At 42.1% G+C, this 17,066-nt stretch overlaps 1 protein-coding gene across 7 annotated transcripts in view; it reads right to left on the reverse strand.

Moving 5' to 3' along the window:
• The window catches only part of USP6NL (USP6 N-terminal like), a 189,677-nt gene that overhangs the window by 19,221 nt on the left and 153,390 nt on the right, over window positions 1-17,066 (reverse strand). For all 7 annotated transcript variants that reach the window (XM_061638338.1, XM_061638340.1, XM_061638339.1 and 4 more), the window contains 6 exons: window positions 15,674-15,722; window positions 13,336-13,456; window positions 11,730-11,824; window positions 5,043-5,108; window positions 4,839-4,938; window positions 2,772-2,924 (listed from right to left, as the gene is read on the reverse strand). In XM_061638338.1, coding sequence (XP_061494322.1) covers window positions 2,772-2,924; window positions 4,839-4,938; window positions 5,043-5,108; window positions 11,730-11,824; window positions 13,336-13,456; window positions 15,674-15,722 — 584 coding nt within the window. The remainder of the gene's footprint in view (window positions 1-2,771; window positions 2,925-4,838; window positions 4,939-5,042; window positions 5,109-11,729; window positions 11,825-13,335; window positions 13,457-15,673; window positions 15,723-17,066) is intronic.

The raw sequence follows: 17,066 nt of genomic DNA on the forward strand, positions 1-17,066 counted from the left end.
CGCAGCTGGCCCAGGGCTACAGGTAGACAAGGAATTGGGTGTTTTCCCTTTTCCTGCCAAGCAACAAGAACAAGCCCTGAGATCCAAATCCTGAATCCTCTTTCCTCCCATTCAACCACCTGCAAGAAACTCGGACACACGTGTCACTGGAGCCACAAGCGTTCATCCATCTAACTTCCAGGTCCTACAAGTCAGCTTTAATTTCACCTTGGGGCTTGAAATTTAAGAAATCTCAAATCCTGTCCATGATGGGCATGAAACAAACCAAGGGCTGCACTGGGACATCATGGGCCCCACTTTGGAAGGATGTCACAGCAAAAGGATTTCTTCCCAAACCAAAAGGTAACCTTGCCTCAGCGTCTCCTGCTGCATCTCTCAATTTTGGTGCTCCTTCTCTGTATTGATAAAGCCCTATCCCCACCTCCCAGGATCGGCTGACCTTGCAGTGGATATGCAAAAGGAAGCCTGAGCTTGCAATCAGTGCCCTTCGTCAAGCTCACATGAGACAGGATTAACCCTGTGCTTGCCTGGGGAGGAGACTGCATGACCCAAACACAGTCACGGAGCCACAGACAGATAAGGCACACTAGAGTGAGGTAATGTCTAGAAGACACAGAGAGCGAGCTTGGTGACAGATAGCATCGCCTGGAGATAGTGATTAGAAAAACAAGACTGGACACAGGGTGAGGAGATAAAAACTCAAAGGCTGATGGAATTCAGATGAAGAACAAAGGAGGCAACTGTTTTCTGAGCTAAAAAGGGACAGAAGACTAATCTGCTGGGATAAGGGCAAAAACCCTTTTGGGGGTTGAAGAAATATCCCCAACATGTGGGATGCCCATACATGAGCATCCCTGAGACCTAAAGTGAAAGGAGGCAGTATGGATGTCTATCAATAGAACAGACACCATTGGCTTGCAGAAAAATGTGGGGAATCAGAATCCCTCATGCCTCGGGGTGGGGTGGGGAACGTCACTGGAAACAGGGAGCAGCACAGAGTTGCTGCTAACCCTGGCCTACTGGATCCAGACTTTCTGGCGTGCTCCTCTTCTTTAGCCACTCCTGCTGCTCAGCTCTGAGCCGGGGACTGACTGAGCCTCAGCTCCAAGATGATGAGAGGGGCCTGGCAGAGCAGGAGTCCAACCAGTCCTTTTCCTCCATGCAAGCCACCTTGGGGTGTGTGTGTGTGTGCCTTGAGCAACACCTGCATTCTAAAAGTTCCCGACTGATGGGAGAAAGGGGCAGAAGAAGAGGAGGAGAGGTTGAGGAGTGGGAGAGAGAGAGGAGGCTATTATGAGAGATGGAAGGGGAAGGGCAAAGGGCATCCTTTTCCTACCCCAAATTTTTTGCAGGTCCCAACTTGCAATAGCAACAATTAATATTACAATTTATGATATTATCAATGAGTGCCCTAACGGCCCACAGCACACATTATTTTCAATATTGCTTGCAATGATTCCGCATTCAAAAAGCTACTCCAGTGTTGCCGTTCTACACCCCCGCCCCTAGGCTCTTCCTTCCAGGCTATTGTTGCTGTAGCAGAGAAAATGAGGCAGAGCCACAACAATCAGGCAACTGTGGCAGCAAGTTAAAAGAAATGAACATAGGGATAAATTGGGAACTTTCAGAATTTAAAAGCGGTAAAAAAAATGGGGTGCCACAAGGTTCAACACTGGAACTATCATCTCTTAAAAACATGCCTAAAGTGATCTGCAGCTTTGAGGACAACATGCAGATAGGGTGAGAATTGACTGTAACTATTCAGGAAAGAGAACTTTGGGATTGTAGTTGGAATTTTCACTGGAAGCATCAACACTCTGCTCTTAGAGTGGAAAAAATATATGGAATGTTAGGAATAATTAGGAAAGGGATTGAAAATAGAGCAGCCAGTAACAATGCTGTATATGAATCTACACTGTCTCACCATTCAGAACATTAAGAGCTTTAAACAACCCTGCAGTGCCAATAGACATCCTCTACCATTTCCTCCCCATCTTCAAAAAGAACTAGCAGCTGACATTTTTGCTCACTCTCTCATGTTACACTGGCAGACATACTGAAGGACCCTCTCACGGTGAAGAACTGAAGGATAACATTCAATTTCTCTCAGCTCACGAAGACCTGCTTCTCCATTTAATGGCACAAACATTCTTATGAGTGCAGGGTGTGGGGGGAAAATAGCCCAGGGAGTCTCCCTCCTTTCTGTTAGGATTGAGAAGAGCATCTCTGATAGCTATTTTCACTCACAGCCGAAAATTGTTTTCCAGCGCCTCCTGCCAAGAAATGCAAGCCACCAGAATGTTAACCATGTGGCCTTCATTTTAACTAAAAAGACCCAAAGCCTACCTTTTCTGCTCTCCTGGATGTGACAATAAGCATGGCTGCACATGGATTGTTTGAAGAAAGCATTGCTCATACAAGGCATCAGATCACCCACATGGATCTCTTGATCCTGGCCAAGCGGTGCTTTTAGACTGGGCAGTGCAATCTTTGGCCAACTGCCTGCTACTGGCACAGGTGTGTCTGGGGGGGAGGGGGAGTACCTGATCCTTGCAGGGACTTTCCTATGCCACCAAACTGGGAGCAAGCAGAATTTCCAGCAACAAGTGCATTGATGTTCTTGTAGATTTCCTGCACTGTATCAAAGGTAGGGCAGCCCCAGCCAAGGAGGGGTTTCAGCCGGACAGAGTGCCAAAATGTGGAAATACACACAAACCAACTAAAACGGACTGTTTGCTTCCAGAGCAGGCGGCCTGCCTCAAGTTGCTTACCTGTTGCTGGCAGGTCCAACTTTGCTCGCTTCAGTTCTGCCATGGAACTTTGGAGCTGATCTATTACAAAGTCATCTTCAAAGAAGAAATCTTTGGCGAGAGTCTCCTGAAGAAATTGTACAAGTTCCTCCATTTGCAATTTCATCAAGTGTTCTAGGTTGGGCAGGGGGTGGGGTGAGAAAAAGAGTACAACATCAGAGAATAGACTAAAATGTAGCTATGAATCCTTTTTCTATAGCACGGGAGCTTTTAAGAAAATAAATAAATCTTAAAGTCAATTCACATCTATTAACTAAATAGAGATGTTACAAAAACATAAGGTAGTCATGTATCAAGCTCCCTCCCCTAGCACTGCTCTCTCTAACAGCAAACGCAAGTGGTACGTGCAGACAGTAAAGGAGCCAAAACTGGAGCTACTGAGAAGTAAGAGGGAAGCATAACCAGAAGGATGTCTTTAGAAGACAAACCTAAAACTGTAGCCATGCAGTGCTACCAACTTGGATGGCTTTAAAAGAAGATTAGACAAATTAATGGAGAGTAAGGCTATCAATGGTTACTAACCATGAAGGCTATGCTTTCACTCCACCGACAGAGGCAGTATGCTTCTGAATACCCTGTTGCTGGAAACCAGAGGGGGGAGAGTGCTCTTGTGTTCTGGTTCTACTTGTGGGCTTCCCATAGCCCTCTGTATTATTATTATTATTATTATTATTATTATTATTATTATTATTATTATTATTATTATTATTATTATTATTATTATTATTATTATTATTCCAACTTTTCCTCCAAGCAGCTTAAGGTACTGTACATGGTTCTCCTCCCTCTCCATTCTATCCCCGTAACAATCCTATGCGGTAGGTTAGGCTGAGAGACTGTCACTGGCCCAAGGTCACCTAGCAAGCTTCATGGTCCCCCCGTCTTCAGCCAACACTCTAACCACTACACCACACTGGCCACTGTGAGAATAGGATACTGGACCATTGGCCTGATCTAGCAGGCTCTTCTTGTGTTCTTAATGCTTAGTGTCAGTTGGAAAAAGAAAAAAATGGACAATTGGAGCAGGGTGAGACAAGGGGAATCACTAGCTTGGAGAGAATGGCTGTCTGGAACCCTAAACAAGAGCACTCCTGTTAGGATATACGACAATGTTTTGTTGCAGATCCTATTTGTAACATATAGTAGGCAAACTGAAGACCGTTCCCTTGCCCCACTATGCACAGCCTGCCAATGTAAATTTAATACTCTCACCCACCAGCAGGAATGCAAATAGTCCAGGTTGGGTGAATTGTTGCAGCACAGCACCCTTATGGGCTTCTGCTAAGCCCTTCGTGTATTTAAAATCCTTTCTATCCTGCCTCTCTCAGAGCTTGAAATGGTTTTCAAAAATGTCTGACAAAAATAAACTTCTAAAAAGGCAGCATATAAACTAATACTCAACGTAACTGAAATATTGCCATCCTAGCAATAAGAAGCCGATATTCCCTCTCCCCAAAAAACATAATCAGGTTCAGTCAAAGACTTGTTTTAAAAGGTGGGCTTCACAGAGCCTCTTAAAGTCAATAAGGAGGCATGGCAATTCACCTACAGAGAAAGCTCATTCCAGAGCCTTGGGGCAGTCACCAAAAAAGACTCTGCTCCTTACTGTGATTTAATTGCCTTATAAAACAGCACTTTTGAGCAGAGCTCTTCTGGCTGCTTACTAGATTCCTATAGGTTGGGAAGTACACCAAGCCATCAAATGAGTTCAGTGTACTTGGAAAGTAGCTGTGTAACTGTTTCTGAGTCTCCCCAAAAGGTAACGTGTGGTGGCCTCTGACACGGGTCGAAACAAGCACCTACATTCCCCCCCCCCCAAAGAGTGAACAAAATCAGAAGTGCACAATTAGCATCAGTAGCTTTGTGAAGAAATACCCAACTGGAAAAAAGTGTTTGGTTTTAATTTTAATAATAATAATAATAATAATAATAGAAGAAGAAGAAGAAGAAGAAGAAGAAGAAGAAGAAAGTGGTTGGAATGCATCACTACAGCAGGTTAAGTGTTTAAAACCAGGATAGAGCTCTTACTTCTGTGCAGTTTCAAAATGGTGTAAGACATTGCAGTGAGTACCCGTTCTCCTTCAAGTATGTAGATATCCCAGATCCTAAGGGTTAACCTAAAGGGAGTCTGCAATGAGAGAACAAGTGTGGATGCATCAAAACAAACAACAAAAAATCAGGTTTGCCATAAAATGTGTGCATGGATGAAGACACCAAACGAAGGACACTCACACGGTCAAGGAAACACTGGAAAAACCACTTCATTGTGTAAAAGCTAGTGCTGACTTCCTGGGAGTCCTGTTAAGAAGAAACAGTTCATGAACCTCAGAGAAGGACATAGCATCATGCCAAGCAGCACCCAACAGGTTATCAGCATTAATTAAATTTATGTTGCCGCCATCAAAAAATATTTCCTGAAGACAAGTCAAAATTAAAAATACAATTATGCTAATTAAAATAAAAAACCAAGAAAATGCACATACAATTTTTTTTCTTTGCCAGAGACAGCATAAACATTTGTTAAACAGAGACAGCATGAGCACTTGGATAAGGGACCCAAATTTAAAGGGCAAAAGGATTTTCAGTCTGAAACCTGACTAATGTCCCACTCATTCTGCCTTCCCCCTCCACACACAAAAGAAATCTGAAGAGACTGAAAATTCAAGGGGATGATTATGAAGCGTATAGCTCAGTTCGTGTGTACTTTTGAAAATGCCTCTCCCTGTGTGATCGCTTTGGTTTCCTGGAGCCAGCTTAGGAGAAAGGTTCTGGTAGCACTTTCAAGTTCAACCCGTTAAAATGTGTGCCAAGGCATTCTCTTCTACAATGCTGCTCTCCCCCTTTCTGGAATATGCTTCCCTAGGGGAGTCTGTCTTATTCTAAAGCTTCAAGATTGTATTTTAGCAGTCCTTTAGGCATAAAAAGCCTGATGCACTGGCATAAGAGAAAGCCTTCTGCACATGGTTTCCTCCCCCCCAAAATCTTGGGAACTGTAGTTTACCCCTCAAGAGCTGCACTTCCCAGCACCCTTGAACTACAGTTCCCAAGCCATGCGCTTTAAATGTATGGTGTGGATGTGACCCTTGACACTCTTACTCATAGTTTAGTTACAGCAGCCTTTCCCAAGCTCTTGCCCTCCAGATATTTTGGACTACAACTCCCATCATCCCTGACCACTGGCCATACTGGCTGGGGATGATGGGAGGCACAGTCCAAAACTTGTGGAGGCCAGCAGTTTCACTAAGGCTGAGTTATAGTTGTGTGTCAGCTAACATTAACCATGGATCTCACAAATAAATGTGAAGGTGTGCTTCTGTAGGACAGGGTTTTGTGGCTGTTTGTGAGCACAGCACAGCTCTTGGGAAGTTGTGAAAAATTGTGTTTGAGCACATTGGGGTGGAACAGAGAATAGTTCTTGCCAAGCCCTATTCCTGATGAGATTGAGTGAGAGAGGCAGAAATAGAAGCTGCATGATCTAACAGCATCCCAACACACAACGCTCTTGGAAACACTGAGATGGACTGGCAGCCTGGCCAGGGAATGGTTGCCGTTGGAAGGAACGGTGGATACCATGATGAATTTCATGGAGAGGATGACAAGAGGCAATATTGGTAATGACTCTCTGCCCTGCGAGGGCTTAGTCTCTTCCAGGACTGACCTATAATATTAAGCAATCATTTACAGTAGGATCCTAACAATAAAAGAGGCTCCACTGGGATTTCTTAGTCTGACTGGGAGACTTGAGCAGCCATTAAAAATAGTCTACATAAACACACCCAAATCATTCGAATTAACACTGCAAAACTAATTTGCATCAAGGGCTGGCTCTGTCTAGGAGCAAAGGTGGCTCCATACATGTTAAGCCACAAATCTTTTTTTTAAACTAGAAGTACAGACCATACGTAGTTTCGAAAACCACCACTTCCAACAAAATTGAAATTAGCTACCCACATTTTTGCCACCTCTGAATTTGCTGTTTTACATTCACTTATAAAAGAACTTGATGAATTTGCTCAACATGGGGAAAATACTCTTAGTTGTGAAGCACTGAACTAGTCACATTTAGAAATGTAATGATGGTGTCCCGTTTGTGGAATTCTTCCCCAAAACAGGCCTGCCTGGTGCCAGAAAAGCATTCTCCTGGGCTTGCCTTGCTCAGCGTAGTACCTTCCAGATGGGTTGGACTCAAGTTCCCATCCGCCCCAGTCAGAGTAGCTGGTTGTCAGGGATAATGGCAGCTGTAATGGAGGAGAGCTAATATAGGCCCCTTCCAACTCTCCTTTTCCAGGATTCCATGAAAACATCTTGAGGGCAACAGGCTGGAGAAGACTGTCCAAGGCTTTTTAATATTCTCTCTTAGATAGTTTATTTTATTTATGTATTATGTTATTCTTGTGAACTAACCTGGAAGCTCCTGATGGACAAAATATAAATATAAATCTTAAATATAAATAACAGATGTTTTGACAGCCAAATTCCATTTTTTTCAAGTGGTTGTCCTCCTCCCTTTACTACACAAATTCTGAAACATATTGTTTACTTTAACCTATTAAAACTAGACATCCAGCACCTTCGGACACCCAGATTAGGAAGCCTAGTGAATCAAGACAGGATGCACTTGACATTTTGTGCCCTGGAAGACAAATTCCACCAAAATTAAAGCAATAAGCAGCAGCAACCTACAGCCCAAACTCTGTATGAACTCTGCTGTGAAAATTGAAACCACAATTTACAGCCTAGAGGCAAGGGTGAAAGTGATTCCTGCTTTCACCAGCCAACAGATTAAACAAAACCTTAAAAACTCATCCATACCCATTAATAAGATTTTAGAAAACCAATACGGTATACATGAAGTGGCTCACTACATTGACACCATTTGCTGCAGATATCAAAGATTAAAGACTCCAGTTTTAAACACATTTAGTTGGAATGAAGTCCCTCTGAATTCAGCAGGACCTCCTTCCCAATAAATGTGCTCAAGCCCACAGCCTAAGGCTAGTGTTGATCTTGTATATGGCAATTTTATCTGATCAGAGAGTTTATATCAAAGGCCCTGAAAGAGAAATGTACTATACTTCCTAGTAGTCATAAACTTTATGTTTTATAACCTTTATGGTCCTTCTATGATGAGTTTCCGCCGGGCCTTGAAGACCTGGCTCTTCAGGCAGGCTTTTCGGGTGGGCTAGATTTTATCTTCGTTGTTTTTAGATTCTCAATGTCTAGGTATTATATGCCTATGTTGTACGTCGCCCAGAGTGGCTGGACAGCCAGCCAGATGGGCGACTAATAAATTCTATAAATAAATTCTATAAATAAATAAACAATGGACAAAAAATTTAAAGGTTGGGAAAATATTGCGTCCTAGCTGAAATAGTACTTTTGTGTATGAACGTGCACAGAAGTACAGAGCTTGATATACAGGACACATCCAGCTACTCAAAGGTTATATTTATGCTTTAGACCCGATTCACCATTACAGGTCCTCCTCCTGTATTCACAGAATCATAGAATTATAGAGTTGGAAGGGGTCTATATAGCCATTGAGTCCAACCTCCTGCTCAATGCAGGAATCCAACTGAAAGAATACTCAACAAGTGGCTGTCCAGCTACCTCTTGAATGCCTCCAGTTTAGAGAGCCCACCACCTCCCTAGGTCATTGGTTCCACTGTTGTACAGCTTTAACAATTAGGACATTTTTCCTAATGTTAAGTCGAAAACTGGCTTCCTGCAACTTGAGCCCACTATTGTGTGTCCTGCACTCTGGGACAACAGAGTAGGGATCCTGGCCCTCCTCTGTGTGACATTCTTTCAAGTACTTGAAGAGTGCTATCATATCTCCCCTCATTCTTCTCTTCTCAAGGCTAAACATGCCCAGTTCTTTCCGACTCTCTGCATAGGGCTTTGTTTCCAGTCTTCTAGTTATCCTTGTTGCTCTCCTCTGAACCAGTTCCAGTTTGTCTGCAATCTTATTAAAGTGCAGTGTCCAGAACTGGATGCAGTACTCAAGATGAGGCATAACCAATGCTGAATAGAGGGGAACTAACAGTTCATGTGATTTGGAAACTACACTTCTGTTAATGCAGCCTAAAATAGCATTTGCCTTTTTTGCAGCCATTCCACTGTTGGCTCATATTCAGTTTGTGATCAACAACAATCCCAAGATCCTTTTTGCATGTAGTATTGCTGAGCCAAATATTCCCCATCTTATAAGTGCGCACTTAGTTTCTTTTTCCTAGGTGTAGAACTCTGCACTTATCCCTGTTAAATTTCATTCTGTTGTTTTCAGTTCAATGCTCCAGTCTATCAAGATAACTTTGAATTTTGTTCCTGTGCTCCAAGGTATTAGCTATCCCTCCCAATTTTGCATCATCCACAAATTTGATAAGCATTCCCCGCACCTCCCCATCATTACTAAAAATGTTGCAGAGTACTAGGCTCAAGTACTCTGCACATTATCTCCCCCCCGTTTGAGAAGGAACCATTGATAAGCCCTCTTTGGGTACAATTCTGTAGCCAACTGTGGTTCCACCTGATAGTTGTTCCATCCAGCCCACATTTACCTATCATGGGGCACTTTGTCAAAAGCTTTGATGAGGTTGACATATGTTATGTCCAGGCTAGCAAGGAGGTGACCTCATCAAAAAATGAGATAGGATTAGTGTGGCAGGATTTGTTCTTGGCAAATCCATGTTGTCTTCTAGGTCTCACTGCATTATTTTCAAGGTGTTTACAAACTGACCGCTTTATAATCTGCTCCAGAATTTTCCCAGGGATTGATGTCAGACTGACTTTTTGCCCTTTTTGAAGATAGGGACAACATTAGCCCTCCTCCAGTCATCCGGCACTTCACCCATCCCCCGTGATTTCACAAAGGTAATTGACAATGGTTCTGAGAGTTCTTCAGCCAGTTCCTTCAATACTCTAGGATGCAGCTCATCGGGTCCTGGAAATTTGGAACCATTCAAAGTAATTAGATATTCCTTGACCATTTGTCTATCAAACTCAACCTGCAATCCTGCCCCTTCAACTTGACCTTCACAGTTGCCAGGAAGGTCATAGACCCTCTTTTGGGAGAAGACTAAGCCAAAGTAGGAATAGTGCACTTTTGCCTTTTTTTTTTTTTTGGTCATCTGTTATCATTTTGCCATCCTCATTGAACAGATGAACCACCACTTCTTTTCTCTGTCTTTTACTATGGATTTACCTGAGGAAAGATTTTTTCTTGCCTTTGGCATCTCACTAAACTCAGCTCATTCTTGGATTTAGCCTTCCTGACGCCATCCCTGCAATTCTGTTCTACCTGTCTGTACTCTTCCTTTGTAGCCTGGCCTTCCTTCCACTTCCTCTATGTGTCCTTTTTGTTTTCAGGTTATCTCTTAAGCTTTTTGTCAAGCCACATTGGCTTCTTCGGCTCTGTTCCATCTTTTTTCCTTATTGCAACTGTACCTTTAAAATTTCCTTTTTTAGAAACTCCCACCCATCTTGGGCTCCTTTTCTCATTAGGGTCACTTGCCATGGAATCTTACTTATCATAGGCTCTGAGTTTATTAAAATCAGCTTTCCTGAAGTCCAGGATATGCATACGGCTACACTTGATTTCTTTAAAATCAAAAACTCAAGTATAAATGGTCATTTTCCCCTAGAGTTCCCAGAACTGCCACTTCATCCATTAAGTAATCTTTCTTGGTAGAATCAAATCAATGATAGCTAATCCTCTAGTTCCTTCCTCCACTTTCTGTAGGAGAAAGTGATCAGCAACACAGGTCAGGAATTTCTTGGGAGTTGCTGTTTTTGGCAGAATTTGTCTCCCAATAGATATTGGGGTAAGTGAAGTCCCTCACTTCAGCATGCCTCCTTGAAACATTGGCAATTTGCTTTCCAAAGGTTTCACCCTCATCTTCTCCTATTGAAGGTGTGTGTGTGGAGTACCTGAACAAGAACACCTATAATTCCTAGGTTTCTTGGGAAAAATCTAGCATGGTGCAGATGTAATGCTGCCCAGGCTCCTAATCATAGGGAGTGCAATGTTCACAAACCTTCCCCTTTGAGTAGACAGTCACCCCCTGCACACACCATTTTCAGTTTTGGCTCAAATTATGGTTAGCATTATGGAAGTTAGTAGTAAGCACAGTTTGGCCAAACCAGAATTTGCAAACCTGTTTTTAATGCTATTTGCAAAATGCTGGTTACAGAGGAAACATTGGTGGAGGTGCAACGCTCTCCACTGACAGCTCTAAAATGGAAGCTGTAAGTGTGTGTATGGGAAGGAGAGAACACACCCATGACAAAGGGGAGAAGGCATGTGGACCTATGGAGTGCTTCTGATCTCCTAACCTACAAATGCTTAAAACACGAGTGAGGAGCCTGTGGCCCTCCCGATGCATTGAACTCCAACTTGCATCATCCCCTAGCCAGCATGGCTAATAAGGGATGATGGGAGTTATTTCCATATCCATGGCTTAAGAAAAGCCACCCCCTGCTTTTCAGGATTACATATTATCATCACATATTATTTACAGAGAATTAACTGATGAAAAAGATCTACAGTGCACGTTATCATTCACAAACATGTGAGATAAATTATTTTATTTTTGGGAGAATGAAGACTTGAGAGTACAGCACAGCCACCCCAAATTGTTGGCCCCTATGTTGTGCATAGAGGAGGTCTTGTTCAATCTCTTGTATCCCTTTAACTTTAAAAGTATTTCAAGTTAAAACAGCCCTTTGATAGGAGGTCTGGAAAGACCTCTTTGTCTTCAACAAAACCACTGTCCATCAGAGTGGAGAAAGAAGAAGGGATGGAATGATATTCTGATTTGGCATAAAACAGCTTCATGGGTTCCCAGTGTAAGTGAGTAGGGGAAGAATTAAGTATGTTAGAACTTTATCAACTTCATATTCATGATGGCATTTACTTACAAAATGCTGCTTAAGCTTAGACAAAAATTTCTTCATTAATTTGTCATGATGCTCTTGAAATCTCAACAGCTTGGGAAAACCAGGAATAAAAAAACCTAAAGGGAGGGGGAAACACAGGAGAGAATAAAACAAATTAAACTCGAAGGAGTTCCCACAAAAATTGTCCACAGGTTTAGGACTGTGCTCAGATTAACTACTTCCAAAAACCGTTTGGCGAGGGCATGGAGAATCACTTAAATATTAAACACAAAGTAATGTCCTCTGGTATCTTACAGATGAACAAAATTACTGTGCCACAAACCTACAAGACCAAGAGCCCATTTCAACAGATGCATGAAAACTGGCAGGACATGCACAAAAGGCAGCAGATTTGACACAGGGGCTTCGAGATGTAATACCGAAGTGTGATTTGGCATTGCAAGCATGAGCCTCAGACCGATGCACTCCCTTTTCCCCTTGCATGCAGACAGTAGAAACGTCTGACAGTAGTTTGCAGCAAATCATCATTGGTTGTTGCACCCATGCTACAGGTGAAATCATGCAAGCGAAGGGAGGAGGGAACATGTGAGCCTGTGTTTGTTCTTGTAAAGCCAAACCATGATTTTATTCTTCTGTATATTAGGATGATCTTCTCTTTTGAGAGTTTTATGTCTCTGTGCTGGTCACTGACCATAAGAATAAAGATTTGATTTGAAACCATGGTTCAATGCTATATTTTCTATACCCCACAATGTGGTCAAAAGGCAAAGAAAGTGTGAGACAACAGTAGATGTGTCCCAATCCTATGAAGACCACAGACCAGGATTGGGAATTTATGGCCCTCTCTTGGACTATAATTCCCATCATCTCTTACCACTGGCCATTCTGACAGGAACTGATAGGAGCTGCAGTCCAACAACATCTAAAGCCACATGCCTGACACAGATGAAAACCAGGACTGATCCTCTGAAGGCATGTCCTGTTCCCACTGTAACCCGACAGCACAGGAGCACCGAACCTATGGCAACTAAATGTTACTGTCATAGAACACCAGACTGAATTAAGAGTGAGATTGTCTGCCATGATCTTACGGTACTGATTATCGAGTTTATTTATGTGCTGCTTTTCCACAATTATGCTTAAGGCGTAACCACACCCATTAACCTAAATGCAGAAACTGCTTGTTACAGCTGGAAAACAGCCAGGAAAGAATGCTACCCCACATTATGTTAGGGAATGTTACCCATTCCTGTTTTAGACATTGGAAATTTGCTTTTAATCATGGTTTTCAACTCCAAGAATAGATTCAAATGAGGGCACATTCATGCATTTACTTATACTGGCCCTTTGAACTTGCTGTACAACCAGCTCTCTGCCCACAGACAGCTGATTGTATGCAGGATTAAGCTCCTTGCACACATGAAGTCACAAATGACTTCAAAATAGCATTCTAAAAGGTCTATTGTACATTGTAGAAAATGCATCAGTAGAGTTTTTTTAAAGGGTTTGCAACACATTAACAGCTTAAAGGCCCAATTTGAAGTACTACAAATCTAATCACAGCCTCACAATCAAAATATGAGTGAGAATTAAATGGTGCCTTTGCAACAAGATCTGTGCGGCGTACCATGCATAGCATGCTTGGGTCCTGAGAGCAGTTTCACCAGGGCCCAGAAGGCATCTTCTTCATTCATATACATAAGGAGTAACGCTGTGATGTGGCTCATTCCCTGACAGTATCCAACTTCCTGGAGGAAGAAAATGTAGACAAAGAAAACATTTTGGAGTTTGCACAACAACGACAATGACAACACACCACAAATTATATGGTCACACTGACTCTTACGGCATGAAAAAGAAGCTGTTAGGGTCAAACAGAGGTGGTCTGAGGGTAGGGGAAGGGGGGAAGTGGGAGAGGAGGAGATTGGGTGGGTGGGTACTGGGTAGAGGGAAAGCCCCTTTTCTTTCCAAAAGGAAAACATTGTTTACAGTACCATTATTTTCCGAGGTTTCCCTCCCCCTTTTTATTCTACAGCAGACATGTCTAGTCTCCCACCCAAATTCAAACCAAAGCTGTCCCTGGCCACATCCACACCAGATATTACTCCACTTTAAACAGTTGTTGCTTCCCCCAAAGGATCCTGGGAAGTGTAGTTTGTGAAGGGTGCTGGGAGATGTAATGAGACACCCTATTTCCCTCACAGAGCTACAATCAGCAGAATTGTCTGGAAATAGGGGCTGATGTGTTAAATCACTCTGGCCACTAGAGCTCTGTCAGGGGAATAGGAGTCTCCAAACAACTCTCAAACAACTTCATAAACTACGCTTCCCAGGATTTATTGGGGAAATGACTATTTAACATAGAAAGTATGTCTGGCATGGGTATGACCACCTAATCAGCCAAGCTAAGCAGCTGTGAGTCTGGCTTTTAGAACACTGACAGTTGGTTTTTACTGAGCATGCCTGTGCTGTCACAGACTCCAATGTTAATTTTTTAAAATTAATTAAAATCAGCCATGCATTTTTTAAAACTTTTAAACTGCAAAAGATGAAGGTCAGAATATGGGACAAGGTCAGTAATAGAATTACATGTGCTCTGTGAACATGGTTTTTTAATTAATTTCAACAAATTATGAGACCACTGACAGAAAAAGGTCGAACAGGGGTCTGGATTATTTTACTCTTGTTTTAGACTCTGAACTCTGGATTCTCTCTGAGTGTTTTGTGTACCACCATGAAAACTTAGTTAAGCAAGTGTTTCTGAGTTCAAGACTATACGTTTTGTAAGATTTTGCAGCCCTGGGCTCCTGCTGGGAGGAAGGGCGGGATATAAATCAAAATAAATAAACAAACAAACAAGATTTTGTTTTGAAATGAGCTTATGGGAAGCAGCAGAATGGCATGGGGGTATTGTCAATTTAGCATGGTGGGATGTGAAAAATCCATGCTGGCTATAGTATACAGCCACTCTCACGGCTGCATAATCCTACTTTATCCTAGAGTTTAAGGATGTGTCACAATTTAAAAACTAAGAATCCTGTGGCCCCTTAGAAACCAACAGATTTACTGTAGCAGATACAGGGGACTATCTCATGAAAGCTTATGCTATAATAAACCTGCTAGGACTTTATGGTGCCATACGACCATTGTGCTGCATAGTTTACTCTTCCGGAATTTGAAAACCAGACTCTAAAGGTGGAGGAATGTTTTACTTTTTTACCAAAAACCAAAGAACATGACAACAATTTGTACATTAATCATAATCTATTCCAGCACCCACTTCTTTTCCACAATTACTGCCTCCTTATGCTCTGTTAACACTGGTTGCTCTTAATAAAATAAAATATTTTATGTTACTGATCTTGTGAGCTTTTTAATTTTTGGCTTCTGATTTTTTTTTTTGCAAAAAACAAAATGTTTTGGCAGCACCTGGTCAAGAATCAGAAACACCTTCTCTTACAACTGCCAGGCAGCACAAGGGAAGCCCTTGACTGCAATCCAGCAAAGCGTCAGAACTACCTAACCTCATTGTTTTCATTTTGCTTTTTAGTATTTCTGCTTCTGTAGCTGTAGTCACAGCAGTCACGTTCACACAACCAAATCCTGGCTTAATAAGCCAGGATATGCATGCACTGGGTACACTTCCACAGCCCCTTTGCTGTTGCTTTGGCCCCATCTGAGCTGCAGAACAAAACAGGAAGACATAATTAACTATTGCTTCCCATTATGTGCAAACAAGCTAGGTTTCAGAAACCAAGCTTTAAATCATGGGTAAATGTTGGCTTGTTTGGAAGCTGTCAACCCTGGTTTGCAGGTGCATACATCTCATGCATATCCTGGTTTATTAATTCAGGACCTGATCTTGCAAATATGGCCTGTATAATATACCAAAATAAGCTGTGCAACATATCTGCGTCATCAAAATATGGATTTATATCTACACACACACGTACCCTGTGACTTACCGTATTGTACACAGAATATGCAGCTAAAACATGGAATAAAGATTGTTGCCTACAGAGAAAAGACAGAAAGTAAACTTTGTAACTGGTTTTTGACCACACCAGTGAAACACCTAGCGATTCATGACATAAAACTTCATCAGCTTCAGGATTTAAGAAGCACACTTGTACATCTGCAGAACCTTTTACAGTGATAAGTATTTGTAAAATACTGGCATGACATCTAAAGGTCATCAAGTCAGTCCTCCAGCCCCCACTGCGATAATCCGATTTCAATTTTAGGTTAAGCCTAATTTCAAACACACATTCACAGTAGACAATAGGAACAGAGGCAGTCCTGAATAAGCAAAGAAGTCTATTGTACTAGTCTAAACAAGTGTCTCCTCATACTGACTTGTGAATTACCTGTACTTTACAGAGCTAGTTGTAAAGTACTGTTTTACCAAGTACTTAAAGTACTAGTTTAGTTCTCTTTGAAACTTAACTCCACAGGCTGATTATTTTCAGAAAACAGTGCTTCAGGCCTCTCTGAGAGGAACTTAGCGAGACAGCTTGTTGCACAGTCTCTCTCTATCTCATTTTGCTTATTTTCATGGGGAAAATTGATGACATACCAATCTGTACTCATTTACACAGCAAGGTACTTTGAGAACTTTTATTTTATGGGCACCAGAGCCATACACAGATATGCCTAATCTAATCTTAATCTAAAAGGGCTGCCAAAAAATGGACATTACAGAGGACTTCTGCTGAAGGACAACTGTACAAAATATTGCAATGAGGAAGGTTCCAGTTCAGGTTTCTAGCCACTCCATTCCATTCCCACATACCCCTGTCCCCAGTTTGCTGTCCTCCCCCCCCCCAAAAAAAAATTCAGTTAGCACTCTATGCCACTGAACACATTCACTCCACACTGGGCTGTTTTGGTGGAGCCTTTTCATATATATATGCGTGCATGCTACGTAACCAATTACACTCAGTGCCTAAACATCAGAAATAGAAGGAATTGTTATTTACAGTACGCAGTTTCTTCAGTGTGCCTAGTGCTTTACTGAATACAATAGGGCGGGTCTCTGCCATGAGGAACTTACATTCTAAAGTTTAACACAGAAGAAAACAACAGAGAAAGGAAAGCCAGGATAAACAAAGGGGAAAAATGATTACATCAGTTGCACATTCTTAGCCTCAGACCTGAACTTACAGACCTGAACTTACAAGATCTGAACAGGGTGATTCTTGACAGATGCTCTTGGAGATCACTGATTGATAGGGTCGCCATAAGTCGTAATCGACTTGAAGGCACCTAACAACAACAACAAGGGCTAATGGGATTTTTTACTTTTTCTTTGCAAAACAAACCCATTTGCATATCAGACCACCTGCTTTGTGAATTCCC

The sequence above is a fragment of the Rhineura floridana genome, chromosome 8 (genome assembly GCF_030035675.1).
Source record: "Rhineura floridana isolate rRhiFlo1 chromosome 8, rRhiFlo1.hap2, whole genome shotgun sequence".
Lineage (NCBI taxonomy): Eukaryota > Metazoa > Chordata > Lepidosauria > Squamata > Rhineuridae > Rhineura > Rhineura floridana.